At 30.9% G+C, this 17,729-nt stretch overlaps 1 protein-coding gene across 1 annotated transcript in view; it reads left to right on the forward strand.

Moving 5' to 3' along the window:
- LOC118201691 (synaptotagmin-15-like) overlaps positions 1–17,729 on the forward strand; it is a 94,888-nt gene that overhangs the window by 43,731 nt on the left and 33,428 nt on the right. Inside the window, exon 2 of the mRNA XM_035373833.2 lies at positions 14,056–14,304. Within this exon, the coding sequence (XP_035229724.1) occupies positions 14,073–14,304 (232 nt within the window). The 5' untranslated portion in view covers positions 14,056–14,072. The remainder of the gene's footprint in view (positions 1–14,055; positions 14,305–17,729) is intronic.

Raw genomic sequence — 17,729 nt, forward strand, 5'->3', positions numbered from 1 at the left:
TATGCTGCAGACGTGCACCTTTGCCCTATTTAACAGACATTTTCAGTTTCATTATACATATATACATATATACATAATTAAATATTAAATTATTTTTAATTAAATAAATAATTTGTGAACAAGAAGTGCCTCCTCAGATTACAGCCTTGATAAAAACAACAAAAAGAAAAGAAATCCATCCCAGCTATCATTGTTAGCAGTCCCCCTGCTATAGGCTCAGTCATGTTTAATGAAGAATGGTACATAGTAGCTAAAAATAATATTTTATATTCTATGACATAATGCTAAAAACAGTGTAAATTGTGTTTTAATATTCATTTATTAATGAAAAGTTTAAAGAATGAATAAAATTAAGCTGCTCGTCCAAATTACGTGCGATATCTGACGTAATGCGAAAAAACGTGCAAGACATTACACATGTTTATTATTAAAATTTGAGCAAAAATTTGAAACCACAACTGTAAAGAACTGCTGCATTTTCCCGTGTATACTCTTCAAGTATAAATGGTTAACGTGTCCATCTGGCAATTGGAAAGCTCTTGGCTCGAATTCTGAACAAAATGCAATTAATCTTCATGTTTTCTACTTCAAAGGAAACTAAACTGATAGTTTTCTATATAAGTATAGTCATTATAATAAGAATACGGTGAGGAGTGAATCTGGGAAATAGGAGCGTTAAATTATAGCTGGAAAAAGGAACATTATATTATCTCCCACATTTTCCTCATTAGCTACTGTATAAACACTTGCTTCGCTAACAAAAATTACCTTTCCAGAACAAAATATGAATCTTTTTTTTTTTTTTTTTTTTTGATTAAGATAAGCAGATTAGGACTCAGATTAAGATAAGCAAAATTAATTTTAAATTTCTATAAAGATGTTTCTTTTCTTTGTTTTTCTCATTTGTCTCGCAATTTATTTTTAACAATACGAGATTTATTTTTAACAATACGAGATTAAGCATTTTATTAATTACTTTTCATTTCTGCTGAGCTATGGAAATGCTTTTCTATTCTTTTATAATTAGTAATTTATTTATGTGATGTATTTAACGGAATGAGATGCCTTATTAGCATGTGAAAATGAATTTTGTGGCTAAACTTCTGCATCTTTAGAATTTGATGAACAAATGTTCGTATAGAATAAGTGAACGTATTCCTTTGTTTTAACGGGCCCACCAGCAGCCTAGCGGTAAAGTCGCTGAACACTGGCAGTTCGGTTCGAGGTTCGAATCCCGCGAACGGGCTGGCTGCATGGGTGTTTTCGTGGTTTTCCTCATGTGTAACGTGTATACGAGCCAGTCCTCCACGAAGGCATCCCTCCATTTAGGCAAATAGCCCTCGTACTTAAATTTGCCGTAATTAAATAACCTAACCTTTGTTTTAACTATCATCAAAATTTAATCAGCCTTTTAAATTTTAACTTGTATCTATTGCAAAAACTGAACTCTTATCTCAAATATTCTGAAAATTTACTCCAAATTCTTCATGAACACAACTTAATTTATTAATTATTTATAATTTTTCATACTTGCATTATGGTAGTTCATCATTTTTTTATTCATCAATGTTTTCCCAAAAGAGAAAAAGAAACGGAAATGATAAAACGTATTTCTGAATAAAGCTTCTATTATTATAAACTCATTTATGTTTACCTCCTGAGTGGCATGACGGCTTTAACCGATAATGCGATTCTTTGTCTTCTGGTGTACATATTAGTTCATAATTTTGAATATTTGTCTTTTTTTTTTTACTTTCGTTATTGATGCAAATAACATTTTAATGAATGGAAGTTTCTGAAAACATAGACAAAATTAAGTAATTTCGCTAAATTAGGAAATAAATGCTGTTTAAATATAGGTCTCCGTGAGCAGATCCCCAAACCCATGCCACTCAAAGGGTTAAGAAACTAAATCTCGAAGAATATCCTTTGACAGGAAAAATACAAGAAAAACATTTGTGTAGAATAAAAGTGTTTTACACATAGATTACATTTATAAGTAGCTGCATTGAATAGTATATTTTTTTGCGTAAGTGTCTGAATACAGTGGTTATATCATTTTCGATATACCGTCGTTTTAAGTGTTCCTGTTAGCGTCTTTAGATTATCTGTTATTAAGCGCTTAAGATGAATTCGATAATAATGGAAAATCTAAAAATCAGTTGTTCAAGGTTATTAATGAAATTAATTGCCCTTTAAGATAAAGAGTTATTAGTAATTTGTTTCGTTCTCTATCAATTTCGAAAATTGAAATGATCCAGAAAAAACTATTCCATTTAGTTTAAGGAGACGATTAAAGTTTAGTTATTCTCACTGCGAAATATTCTAATTTATAAGCAGGATCGGCATGAATTGAGTAATATTATTATTCTGAGTATCGGGTTACGAAATATGCTAAGGGATATATATATATATATATACATCGGTTTATTAGCTGGAGCTATGCTATGGGTCTGTACTGGGTAGACAAGCTGTACCATGCATGACTTTCTTCTTTCGCTACGCATTTTCGGTTGCTCTGAAAGCTTCTGAAGTTATCAGGACAAATACGATTAAGTTTCAATACCGCATTAATAGCTAGTTAACGTGATTGAGAAATAGGGTCATATATGATAAAGTGGATATGTCTAAGAATACATATTTGTTTCGAAATGGTTGGTGTAAGTAGAGATAACTAATCATGTTTCAAGTACTGTTACCAGACAATATTTCAACAGTGACTTCTTATGGAATAGAAATCTGTTGAAAACTTGTTTGTCTCTATCAGTATTGCTTCAGTAAACATTTTGTATGTTTCATTCTATGTGCAAAACATCCTGGTACCTGCACCACCTTTTGTGGAAGTTTTAACGCCATATTTTAGGCAGGCCAAGCCTACCCACATACTGCTCATATTTTGCGGGACTGTCAACAGTATGTCGATCAGCATCTGTAGCCACCCAGAACTCCAAATTTATTGTTAACGAAATAGATTTAAATAATAGTAGGACATCAGAATACTCTTTTCTCGTGAAAGATGCTATGAAACATACGAAATGTCCTGTTGTTTAGTATCCTTTTTTAGTAAATTTCTAAACCTTGATAGCATTAAGGTTCAGAAAATGTGATAAAATTATTGATATTTAAGGTAAACTAATATTTTTACGAAAATATATATTTATACAGGTTACTTCAAGAGAAAACCATCATGCAAAGTGTAACTTTTATTAATGTTTAATTGATGAAAGAAATATACAAACTATCTCGAATACAAACAATAAAAGCTATTTTAAGAAAATAAATATGAAATAAAGACCTCTGCTAACTATTGTAGTTATATTAATTGAAATTAAAATGGGAAAATCCACTTGTAGCATTTAACGTACTTAAAACAATTTGTTCTATTAACTTAATTAATATTTTGATAACTTTTTATAAATTTCGAGTCGCCTTTCTCATTACTAGGTTGCATATTTGTAGGATTTTATGTTAATTAAGCAGTTATTATTATTTGAAGCTTTATTTCCTTCGCAGTTCTCGCCAGAAAGAAAATCAGTTATTGCGTATTTAAGTAGAAGGTTGGAATGTTTTAAAGCAGTTACGTATATTATTATTCTGAGTATCGGGTTACCATGGTTAGATGGTGGTAACCATCTCTGCCAAAGTTTTAGTACGGCTGTAGTCACTTTGCTAGGCGACTTTAAATACTCGCTGTTAACTAGTCGAGCCAGTTTATGCAATCTATTTTGTGCGGTCTCCGATTATGTTAATTGAATTTAACTTCAGCTTATGTTATTTTAAATACCCGCAAGTAGCCAAGTTATATTCTATAGAACAAGGAGTGTTTTCTATTAATTTAAAGAGTTTATTAAAGATATTATTTTAACAAATCGGTCACCTTAATTCAGACTAAAGAAATAATGCTTCTACGTCTAGTAGGGTCTGAAGGACAATAAGATAAGGTTCTGTACAAGTCATATACTAAATATTTAGCAAAATATTCTAACATTTTCATACAGACTTGCTTAAAAGATGCACATTTTATTTCTATTTAATCGAGGCCTTCAAATCCTTTTAGTTAATATTTCTTGTTACATAAGTAGTTAATATTTCTTGTTATATAAGACACAATGCTTCCTTCTGCTTCTTAAAGATTTAAAATAATATTATGAACTATTTCTATAGCTATATTTAGAAAGCTATAAGCTATAAGTGATTAGAAAGCTATAAGTGATTTGTTTGAAATGTACTTTTGTAGTATTAAGATTCTCTAAACAATTTTCATCGACAGTTACTTTCTTGGACCGATTTTGCATTCGATTTGAAAAATATCACCAGTTCTGTTGCTTTTTTGCATTTACATTTGAATAGTATTCCCTCTTATTTATTTTAAGTAACTTGCAAGATTCTGATACTAGGTTTCTTTCGTAAACTTGTACTGCTCCGTATTTTCTTAAGCTTTAGCAAATTCTTCCGTCTTCAAATAAGGATTGTGTTTACGCCTTTCAAACGTGCGAAAATAAAAACTGGAAGCTTCAAGATATATGTTTAGTTACTTTAAAATATACTAAACAAATCGAGCTTTGAATCTTTATTCTCATGTATATCTTTAAAGTTTTGAATGTTTTATTGTTATACATATTCCTTTCAAGCTTTGAATATTTTAGTTTCGTGTACATTTACCAAATATCTCTTCGAAATTAGCTCTATCTGAAAACACTTCTATTTGTAAATCTAGGTTTATTCGAATCTAGGTGCATTTCATTCGTTCTAAATTTAGACGTTTCCGATTTAAAAAAAAGTGTGTTTATTTTCTTTTTTTCCCAATAAAACTAAGCCTACCCTAGTGACATCAGTTACTCTATTAGAGTACATTTAAGATATATTCCTTACCTTGGGGTGATCCTCAACAATTCTCTCACATGGAACTTACATATTACAAGTATTATTAAAAATTTCGAGTGCAACAAGCTAAACTCTACCCCCTAATTGCTCGAAACAGTGCATTATCCCTAGATAATAAGTTAATTATTACAAGTTCATTCTGAGTCCCATGCTTTGCTATGCTTGCTCGGTCCGGGCGTTTGCCTGTAAATCTAACCGTAAAAATTTCAAACTACAGATCACCAATTCTCCGTCTTATGTTAGGAACAGCAGGATCTACGAGGAACTTAAAATTGGGCAGCTTAGGATGCATATTCATAACATCGCAACGAAATTCCACGAGAGACAAAATAGTATTGAAAACCCTGCAATTAAAATCTGTACATAGATTATAATGATATTTCTAATTTAAACAGGTCACTGGCAATCCTCATCGTTTGGACTATGTGATTGTCTGTACTGTTTTTTAAATTTTGTATTATCTTAAATTTATTACATATCACTTTTTAACATGTATCTTATACCTTCATTAGCACCGAAGGCTTTGCACTGAACCATTTGTTTCAGAGTTATTCACCAGCTCGAGCGGTCCAGATTATTTTCGAAGCATTTTCTTCTCTAATGCGCTATTCGGGTGTTTTATTCATTTATCTTAATATCTCATAGAATCACTCATTACTTATAAATAACTCTCATCTAGATTCTTTCAGACTCTACTTATTTAAACTTATTTTTAAAAAATCTTATATATTATACTCAGTAATTGTTAAACAGACATTCTTTATATTTCAACCTGTTTATTCCCTCCTATTCATTCGAAAAATTAACATGTTCTACAAGGGGTAGGGTCTCGAACCCAGGTCAATTGCACCGCTCCATCAACACTGCAATTTAAGATATATGATTCTTAATACTTAAAATATTTCATCATTTTTATTATAATACAATATGGAATACCAATGTATTTTTCGTACTTGAGGTATTTTAAGGTAAGGGTATTATTTAACCTTGAGGTATTTTTCGTACGTTTAAAGGTTTTAATTCACTCCTTGTTGAACACTTAATATGAGAAACTCGTTAACTTGCTAATTTGGCAGGGAAATCTCCTTTGATGATTATTTGATATGTAAAGTAATTAGGGCGATTGAGATGACTAATATTTTTTGAGAAAACGCTAAGTAGTTAATATGATTGTTTCCTCCAATGTTAGACAATTTTTATATCGTCGGATATATACTAAATTAGGAATCGTGGTTGAAATTGATAAAAAGAGGATTTCAAAAAACTGAGCAAGTGTTTACATTCGTAACATATCATTAACAGTTTTCAATAAAATATTAAATTTCTAAACTCTTATACATAAACTAGGCGCTACGCGCCAACCTTCGTCTGGCTTTTAAATGTACCGGAAAAATGCCTAAAGGGAACACCAAACATTAAATTTAAAAACTGCACAGAATTTGACTCAGGAGAAAATTCTCTGCAGTTTTTAAATTTAATGTTAACTTAAAAAAATCTGATTTGTGCACCACATGACTTCTTTGTACATAATATTAAATTAAACGCAATTTTTCCTGCATTTCATTTAAACATATTTCCTCGAATTTCATTAGAGATATATTTCTCATTCAATTAATTCAGTTCTCACTATGGGACAAGGCAAAAATATATAAAACCTCAAAATATTTTTATTTAAATTGAAAAATGTAAAAAATCTAAACATAAATACAGTTGAAATAATTTAAAGTACAACTTTTAACAATTAAACTTAGAGATTCTACGAAAAAATAAGCAATTCGACCAGCGGGCAAGAAGGCAGAATTTTTGCCGCACAAAATTGAAAGTTTACTTTTGGTATAGCTAAGCAAAAAGATACTGAATGCGTAAAAACTAACTTAAATTGTTGTGGATGCTGCGCTGAGTCAATATATGAGATAATTTAATAACTTAAATGTTAATTCCAGAAGGGATTTAGCATGATTTAATTCGCAATAATAAAACAAGACGTTATCTTTGTTGTTGCGAAGCTTAATTTCTCTAGATTGTCAACAAACTCACTATTCTGCTAAGTTCAAATGTAAACAAATATTTGAAATGGGTGCTACTTTGGTAGACGGTTGCACGGATTTTTGGTGATTTACGTTGGCGCAATAGTTGGCGCGATTTTTACAAACGTCAGCCATCTTTGAAAAACACTGTTTTTACGCATAGTAAAGTATTCGAAACTTAAAAAAAAATAAATATCGTTAGAAGTAATGGATTCATTTTTTGTTGAAAATGCCGTTTTCTAAGATGGCAGGCAAGTGAAAATAAATACAGTTACTATGAGTATAAAATACTAAAGTAATGTTATTATTATTTTCGGTTTTGGTTTGGTTATTACTTTCATATAGAAAAGAAGAGAATAAAAACACCGCTATATAAACATTGTGCCAACGTTTAATTAGATTAAAATATTACTGAAATTGAATATCGAATTAAAAACCATCATCCAACATTTAAAAGAATTAGAATATTATTAAATACAAATACTTTAATAAGTTATATAGAATATAATTAACATTAAAACATATGTGACAATAATTATCTCAGCAATTTTTGAAAATAGTGTATTATTTTTTTTAACAAAAATTGAAGTATACAATTATAAAATAAAAGAAAAATATGTAATTATATTTTTTTGAATCATTTAATCTGTTGTTTATAGATAAGTACCACAAAAAAAATCGGAATCATAATTTAGAGATATCAATGAAAAAAATTTGAAAAATGTAATATCAAGGGCAGGAACAAAAAAAATTTTAAAAAAAATTATAAATAGATAAAGCAATTTAGAGCCAAATTAATGGATCATGAAGATTAAAAATAACAAAAAAAATTTGAAAAAGAATCCAATAATAGGTATTGTTTTTAAGATTTCGAAGATCCTTTAACCGCCCCTCCCTGAAGTACATGCCAATCAGCCCAGTCTATGTCTCTAATAATTTCGAGAAATTTAACATATGAATGCTCACTCAATGCAGAGCAAATTTTCCTAAACAAATACCAGGCTATGTATCCTTCAAAATCTCCTCGACGATTATAAGCCGGCAAAGAATTTTTGAAGTCACGCCATTGTCATTCAACTATGTTAGTATGAGCTCCGGTTTCAGGATCTACGAAATGGAGCGAATGGTTAACTTGCAAGTGATTAAAACCTTCTTCGCTCAAACGGTCATAAGCTTTCCAGCAGTCCGAAATAATCTGAGTTCCCGGTTCGATCCAATCCTTAATTAAAGCGAGAAGAGTATCCGCTGTTCTGTCTGGCACAGCAACTAAAAAACACCGACCTGACTCGCGCTGTATTCCCCCCAAAACCCACTGCCCTTCAACGAATCGTCCCTTGTTAAACTTTCGTTTACCGATTTTAGACTCATCAATCTCCACGATTTTCCCTGGCCCTCCGATCTTCTCCGTTTTAGTTTCTACAAAGTTAATTAAAACGTCGGTTACATAACTGCGCCAGTCGGCTACAGCTTCTGAAAAAATACCGAGCTCACATTGAATTCTATCGTACGAAGAACCCATGAATATTTCGTACTCTAGAGCTAAAATGACAGCAATTGGAAGTTTACTGCCGGTAAAAAAGGAGGAATGTCTAATACTTTTTTTACCGTTACAGCGATTATTTCTTCCACCGTGACCACAATACCATATACGGCCATCCTCGGAATCGGCTCTTTTAACCATCTTCATCTGTGATCCACATTTCTCGCACTTCATTGAAGAAGCAATTAGCGAGGTTTCTTCCCAAAAATTTAAAATAAATTTCCTCTGACCCTTGTAACAATTTGTAAATAAATCTTTGATTAGGAAAGCCAGGCTGGCAAAATAAGGTCTCAAAGGACAATTTTTTGATTCCGATACCAATAATTCTTGGTACTTACCAATAACAACATTCATCTTAGAGACAGACATCTTTGAAGGAATTCGAAGATATGAATTAAATTTTAAAATGGCGCGAAAATGCACAAATTTTCAGTAACCAAACAGGGAGCTGATTACAGCTCGTTAATGCACAAATATTCTATAACCAATCAGAGAGCTTATTACATCACGCCTAGAATTAAATTTATTTAAAAATTCATTTATAATAAAATCATTTTTTTAAAAAAATGCAAAATTAAATTGTATTTTAATATTTAACAGCCATAAATAATGTTTAAAACATTAGATTAAATTTATACATATTAAAACCAATTACGTTTAAAGTAAGGTGACATCATCGATTACATCATCCACAACATAAAATTTCATAGAATATGATAAACAAAAAAAAAAATTATTTCAAATAAAAATTCAAAATTAAATTGATTTTTAATATTTAGAAGCCATAAATAATATTTAAAACACTTAATTTATGCATAATAAAACGCATTATTTTTTAAATAAAATGACAACTAAGTATCGGCTACCATAAATAACTTATCCAGCAATGGGTTTACCATAAATTGTATTACTAGCCAAAAGAAAAATCGCCAAAAAATCGCTAAAATCCGTGCAACAGTCTACCAAAGTAGCACCTTCAAATGTAAACAAAAATTAGGTTAACCCGCACTTAAACAACTTTTAAATTGTTAATTCTGCAAATATTGAATGCAGTTTAACTAAAGACATAACCTTAACCGGAAGATAAGAATAACATAATTCAAGCATTTTTAAAGTAAAATATGTACAATTTACAAACATATAAGAATAAAAAAACTGAGCTCACGGAGCCGACTAACAGAGTGGGCAAATGTATATATATTTACTTTTGGTGCGGCCAATTGCCACCAAAAAGGGAGGTGCACAACTACATCCTAGTTGTCCTATATACAAAAATTTTAACATTCTGAGGCTGCTCGTTTTTGAGTTATGAGAGATATATACATACATACGTACAGACAAAAACCACGAAAAAATCTCTTCAGAATTTATTTTAAATCAGTTGTATAATTTTGTTGGGGAAAAGAGTCCTTTATTCTGTCCATAGGTGCAGATGTTATAAAACAACATCTTTAAATTGCATTTGATAGCAGTCAAAATGGACATTTTCTTTGAAATATGGTACCTGAAATTTTTCACGATTACAATACTTCCTTTACTTCGTACAAGAATATAAAAACAAACAAAGAAAAAACACAAATTTCAATAAAAATGCATTACATATTAAAAAATTATAATGACATAAGCAATATCTTTAATAAAAATATTCATTATCCTAATAAAAATTTAACCAATTTCCCGTTGCTTCTCTCGACAAACGTCCAGTGTCCAAGAGAAATATTCAATCTAAAAATTGCACAGAATTATCGCCCTCATTTTTCCGAGTGGCAACAGTGCTGATATCAGCTCCAAATGGCAATAGTGATATATCAGCAACAATGGCTGCGTGCCATTATTTCTGATATAATGAGAGAGAATTATCGATTTGATGCGATTTCATCAAAAAACATTAAAAAACACTCATTCGAATTTTGTAAAAATGCCTTCGAGGTGGACTGGCGCTTGCCAAGATGCACTTGTGTACCAAATTTTGCAGGCCTGGGCACAATACTCTTCCTTTTATATATATAGCTATATATATATATAAGATATAAAATATGAAAGAAAAGTACTAACTATTGCTAACTTAATTTTGCAAGTAGGCCTTTTTATTCCTGGTTTTAATTTAGCTACGTTCTCTTCAAAAATTATGTATTATTTTGTATTAAAAAATTATTACCTTCATCTGCAATGATCTGAAATGCTCTAAGCGATTTGGCCGCCCACCATTCAAAACTTAAACGAGGGATTTCGATTTAATTTATATACCTTGCTGAAGTGCTCATTCCTTTTTTCTCTTTGCTCTGGTCTGGGTAGCTGACGTTTCCTCGATTAATTATATCTTTAATTACTTAAAATGTGATCAGTGCACATAGAGCTGTTGGGTGCTTGTAGCACCCACAGTAATGTGAAGAAATTATTTCCTAAGAAATTATTCTTCAAGAAGATAGAATTATGTGTCCTCATATTGACAAAGTATTCAATGTCTGCAAGTTTCTTTTTCCATCACTCATTCTATTCGTGTGCAAGCTACATCTCGCACACAAATACGAAGTAAGAATGTAAGAATGTTCATCTCTCTACAACATCTCGCTTAAGATTAAAAAAAATTGGGTGTAATATTTCAAGTCATCACCAACAACAAAATTAGCACTCACTCACAAGCACACACATGCTATATGTATTAGTGAGAGAAAAAGAGCGAGAGAGTTTCATAGGACATTTTACATTTTAAATTGCTTTAGTGTTTGCTATTAGATAATTCTGAATCGCTGTATAATTTCATAAGCATGGGATTTTTAGTTAAAATTATTTTGGACACGTCTTGATAAGACATGTTAGGTGAGAGCGTGTTTAAAGCAATCTTGATTATTCTACGGTTTTTAGTCTTTTATTTCTTTTGCTTTGATTTTAATTTTTCAAAGTTTAAAAATTAACGGAATAAATGTTTAATCATTTATCACGTTAAATTATTTTTGATTTATTTAAGCTGTCTCGAGATGATTTAGAATTAAAACACTTTTTTTGTATATATATATAATTTCATAATTAATTAATTAATAACATGCAAATTATCCTGTGAATAATCTATAATTATATCCTTATTGTTAGTTCTGTGAAGGTCTGTAAGAATGATGTTCGATCAATAATTATCTAAAATAAAAAATAATCAATTTTCGGTACACATTATCCGACACGCTATTTAAAGCAAAATCAATAAATAAATTTTATCTTTGATATCAGTAATTTAAGTTTTCCAGATTTTTTAAAGCAGATAATAGAAAAATAAACTATATCGTACACAATTATACAAAATTCGTGTTCCTAAATAATTTATGAGCTGTTATTAAATACTTTGAAATCTTTAGATGTTCGCTGTATCTTTATCCGTAATAGATTTTGCAACTTAATACACACAAAAGAAGGTACTGATAATTCTTTACTTCTGTCTGTAAAATGGAAGGCAGAAGTAAAATATTATAACGATTTTTTATCTTACACACTTTTAGTTAATAGAAAATGCCTGTTGGTTTAAAATGCTAGGATGACATTTTGTCATCAAAAGTTATAACATTTCTGAAAAACTTAACGTTCATTTAAAATAATTGAATTTTAAAAATGCAATAGAAAGTAAAGAATAAAATCACCATGGCGCCTAATTATGAATCTGACTGCTAAAAATAGCATTTATTTTCAGCTATAAGAAAATGAAAGAATATACTCACTTTGCGTATAAGAAATAAAGGAACGATTTTGGATATTTTGTAAATTTAAGCAAAAGCCAGTCTCTTGGATAAATAGATATGGATAAAACGTAAAAACATTGTATCTATTAAATACCTTTGCATCATTACAAATGCCCATTTCTACGTACGTAACAAATGTCTTCACAACGACCTTACTAACCGTTGGCGTACAAGAATGTTATATAATGAACTACTTTGAAGTTTTCACCTACAAGATTCTTCAAGATTACAGCCATCTGTGCTCATTTACGGTTTTCATGCTAAGCGATAACCAAGATTTCCCTACATAAAGCTTAAATGTGCTTTCACATCTGCTCTGTCCAAGATCTCAGTTGAATCTGTGTGTATAGCATGATTTTGACTTCATCATCACCACTTATTTTATGCAAATGAAATGGACTTGTTTCACTTTATTACACCCCTCTCCAACTCGTATCTTGTCTCCAGGACTCACTTAGGCATTTCTTTTCCTGCATCGCTACTTGAAGCAACCAGCTGAAGATAGCCGGTACACAGCTTGCACTTCTGCAAGCTAGGCGCAGCGACAAGGACGAACAGAACGGAATTTCCTATTACTATTGCGTTATTTTCTCACGAGACCCAAGTGTTCTTTGAAGCTAGATCTTTTATCAGGGCTTGGAATTGAATTGAAAGGATTTTGCACCACGTGATGGAAACTAGATTAATTCTATATTATATCAAGCAGGAACATTGCCTGACAGTTTTCTCAAATGTTTTACTAACCTTGAGGGTATGTCAGTCAGTAGACTCGAGGGCCCTGGCAGAAATGAAACATATCATGATTTGCAATTTCAGATAAGTCACAACATTCATTGTTCCTAGCGATAAACAAAATGCGAATCTAAATTATGCTTGGTGAATTTTCATAAATAATTACAGACCCATAAAATGTTTTCAAAGCTGAAAGCAACAAGTATATCTCATTCAGTTGACTCAAACATCTGATTGCTCGTTTTAGGAAAAAGAATGAGTATGAATTCATTAGATCGTATAACATCTTTCATTAATGGGCAGTCTATTATCTGTAGTATTTCCATACTGGATTCAGCAATGTTCTTGATCAAAAGAAATAGAAAGAAATAACGATAAGTTAACAAAAGAAGTGTAAGTTGATGGAAATGATGCATATGTCTTTGTGAAAAGGATCAAAGGCTTGTTCAAAACATCACAGAATATTTTCTCCATTTCGCACTTACACTGCAGTAATTCTTAGGGATTATATTCCCACTAAGATATTTAATTTGAAGGTACTAGGGAACATAGATGCACCTAAAAATCTCATTGTTGATTTAGTTGTAATGTCGATTATAAAGCAGAAAGTTTAAATTTGATTATGTATACATTCTTAAGAGTGCTAAAAATACACTTCATTGCCAATGTCGTCCATTGCTAATATGACATTTTGCCATACTAGTAATGTATCATAAATGAAGATTTACATTTGTCAATAATGTGACCCGCTTATTTTGTGTTTTAACTTTCTTATCTCGATATCTTCGTAGAAACATGATAGTTAAAATATTCTTATCTCAAAGAAATAAATGTGTCAAATAATATTAATGTAGTAAAAGATTTTTCTCTTAAATTGGTTGTATATGACAATACCTTTCCATTGCCGAAACAGATTGTTAAACAGCAGCAGCTTAATAATATTCAGCTGTTATAACTCCAAGATATAAGATAAATATCTTAGAGCTATTGATTTAATCATCAGTATTTCCTCAAAAAACGATTAAATATTTTGCATTTGTTACTAAAATCAGATATTACCTTCAAAAAGAAGGTTACATAGAAATTTTTGCTGAAATCCGCAAAATTTTGTTCACATAAATTTTCAGATTGGCTTCTTGCTTTCCAGATTTTGGATGTCTGCATATGCAGCACGAATCTCCTACGATTCCTTATGAACGGGCCTATAATGTCCAAAATACTATGAAGTGGATTCGCTGTTGCTACTGCTGTTGTTGTTGGTCCTCTCCCACGGAAAAGACCTCAACATTTGACGACGCAAGTTCTTTGATACAGGAAGGGCAGACACCCAATCATGCTGGAGAAACAGAAGTGCAAACATTTTACGTTCCAAGAAGACATTCATCTTTCAATACTGGTAAGTACATTTTTCTATTAAGGGTTAAGTTCTTTCAGTTGATTGTTGGTTTCATTACCCATCTAATTTTAAATATGTTTCCAATACTTTTATAATGTAGTAAAAGTGTAGTTTTTAACTTGTTCTTACATTTCAAAATAAAATGCTTTGTATTTACAGAATTTAAGAGAGTTGTCTAGGCAAAACCTTTAATATATATATGTATATATATTCAAGAGATAATTATTAAATCTGAATTAGATTACGAACGGAGACAACATTGTAACAGTAAATTTACATATCAAAACTAAAATTAAAACAATTCAATGCTGAAGCAAAAAGGAAAAAAAGGAAAAATTCAAAACATTAACGAGTTTTCCTTAGAAAGTCCTCCACGAAGGCATTCCTCCCCTTAGGCAGATAGCCCCAGTGTGCTTTGCCGTAATCTCAATAAACCAAAACCAGTTTATCTTAATTTGAAATTTCTCATCTTTTGTTTAGATCTCTCTCTCTCTCTCTCTTTATATATATATATATGTATAATCTGAAGGCAATAAAATATAATTTGAAGGCAATAACTTCAAAACACCAGTAATTAAACAATGCCCTGAAAGTTACAGTAATTTAGCGGTCAACAAAAACACAATAATCCTAAATATTTAATCTTAATTTTGAATTCACATTCCATTGTAAAATCAAACATAAAATACAAAGATAAAAGTAAAATTCAAAGTAATAAAAAGTAAAAAATATCTGAATGCTGCACGTATCTGAAAAAAATGAAGCTCAAAAGCAGAAAGCCATAGCATTATTTTTCAAAGTTTTTATCTTTATTTTTGCATTTTGTTCTTGCTAATTAAAAAAAATATGAATTTAAAATCAAAATAAGACTTTTAAATGTATTCAAATTCAACATAAAGGTTTCTCATTTAACAGTCTTTGTTATTTTGAGATCTAAATCAAACATGCCTTAAAGCAATTTTTTTAATGCGGGAAAACTTCACGATTAGTTTCAAAATTCTTTTACGAGAAATTCCGAACTCTGCATTATAAAGAATCTCATTAAAATCCCTATTTTCAATTTCTTCCTGAAGATTGGATGTAAATAACATACTATTCGAGGCAATGATTTCCATTTTTGAAGAAAGTTTTAGACACAAAAATATGACTGCCTAGTGCAGTATTTAAATTGGTAATAGTGGTGCATTTTCTAATTGTATTAATTCAACTAGTTAATAGAAAGGCATGGACTTTGTGCGTTACAAGGCCACCGTCCACTCGTAGTCAGGCGGATGGGCTGCTTCCTGCAAACAAACAACAGAATACAGTTATTGTTGTTTTTAACATTGAATATATATTTTTAATATATAATATTGAATTTATAGTCAGATCAGCTCACCAAATGTTTCGTTGCCAAGAAGCTATGATTGCGCTTGTCGTTGACTTATATCTTGGGTACATCATAGGTGACCACCTGCTTTTGACTGTCTAAGTTTGAAAAACGGATTCTTTAAAATACGATACGAGAATCTTCCAACCTCCTTCACCGTCCCCAATCTCTCAAGAAGAGTTTTAGCTTGACAGTAGGATTTTAAGTGCTTCTACGCCACAAAGATAATGCACACTGCGCAAAAAAGAAAAAAAAAAGGGGGGAATAGTTCTATATATCTTATTCTATTGGGCTGATTGACGAAATTCAAATTGCGGTTTTCATGTCTCAAAAGCGGACTTAAGTTATATATTAGATTTATATATAGCATTGTTCTAACTTAGGTATTTTGACGCAAAATGAGACTTTTCCTGAAATAATATACCATTTTTTTCCATATTTCGGTTCTACGATTGAAATTATGTGTAAATATAACACTTTGTAAAATGTGTTGCGAAATTTACGGAGAAATTTAAAAATTTAATTCGTCGCATTTTTTTTTCAGTTTGCGCCAAGAATAATTTACTTGGCGAACTTCTTAATATATGGCAACCTATTTTCTTTTCCCTTCCATTTGTGCAGGACGGGGAAAAAAGTCACATCTTTTCTAGCTTTTTGCATTGTGGATGAGCGGAAAAAATCTCATCGTTCCTGCTTTCAAATAATTTTAACAAAGTGCCTAAACCACATTTGATATTATTATCGCTTTGAACAAATACGCCAAATTTCAAAACGCGCCAATATATAAATTCACGTATATCTTCGAAAATTTTGAATAACATTTTTTGAAGGTATGCTTAGAAATACATATTTTTTAAGATGATGGTAAACATTTTATAAGTTTTTAATTAAAAAAATTTTCGAAAAATTTATAAAAATTATTTTAAAAATAAATCTTAAAAATGGGCGAATGTTATTTGGAATGAACCTAAAGTTCGAGATGTGAAAGGAAGAATCAAATAAGTGTGATAAAAATAAGATATATGTAGATAAATATATACCAAACTCAATTAACATTTAGGAGCTAATACTTTGAGAGTTAATTTCTTAAAAACTACAAGTGGGATTTTTACAGAACTTGGCAGTTTAGCGTAATTTGAGTCGTAGAATTGAAATATGGAAAAAACTGGCATGTCATTTCAGAAAAAGGTCCAATTTTGTGTCAAAATACCTATATTAGAACAATGCTATATATAAATCTAATAATATATCCTAAGTCACGCTTTCGAGACATGAAAAATGCAAGTTGAATTTCGTCAATCGGCGCAATAGAACGGGAAATATAAAACTGCCCCCTTTTTTTTGGCGCAGTGTACATTTAGAAACATTCATGCCTTACCTGACTTTTGATCTTTGCCACAAGGCTATAGCAGCCAGCTTTCTTATCATCATGCCAATAAAGTTGAGAAAAGAAATACCAAATTACTACCTACTTCGCGAACTAATTACAGTGATGTTTTCTATATGAAAAATTTTTACACTTAAAAATTACCCAATATTTAAGGAAGCTTGATATATATATTTCTCTCTATATAGTAACTTTTATGAAGCTCTCGAAAGTAAACAATTGAAAATTTGCAAAATGTAGTTCGCAGGAGACTGAAGATAGGTAAAAAACGCTTCAAAAGGTAAACGCGCTCATTGATCGTAATTGGTAGCAGTGATGATGAAAAAAACTTTAATAGGCATATCTAAAAGATTTATCAGTTATCATTTTAATAAGTATACTTCTCTAAGATACAAAATGAAAATATCGTAGATTTTGTTTAACTTTTGGAACTTAACCGTGTAGAGACATTAGGTATTTTTGGAAGCAGGACAAATGAAAAATTAACAACGTCTTCGCCGGGAATCGAACCGCGAACCTCTGGAATACCGGCCCAGCGTGCAAACCACTAAGACTCGCCAAGGCGGTGGGAGAAATGGGTCCCTAAGTGACAAGAGAATCCTTATATACTCCCCCCCCTTTTTAAAGGGAGACTGGGGTTTTTAGGGTACCCAATCGCAAATTCCTGGG

This window comes from Stegodyphus dumicola, chromosome 4 (assembly GCF_044657685.1).
Source record: "Stegodyphus dumicola isolate Sdum_Otavi_A_Nest chromosome 4, ASM4465768v1".
Lineage (NCBI taxonomy): Eukaryota > Metazoa > Arthropoda > Arachnida > Araneae > Eresidae > Stegodyphus > Stegodyphus dumicola.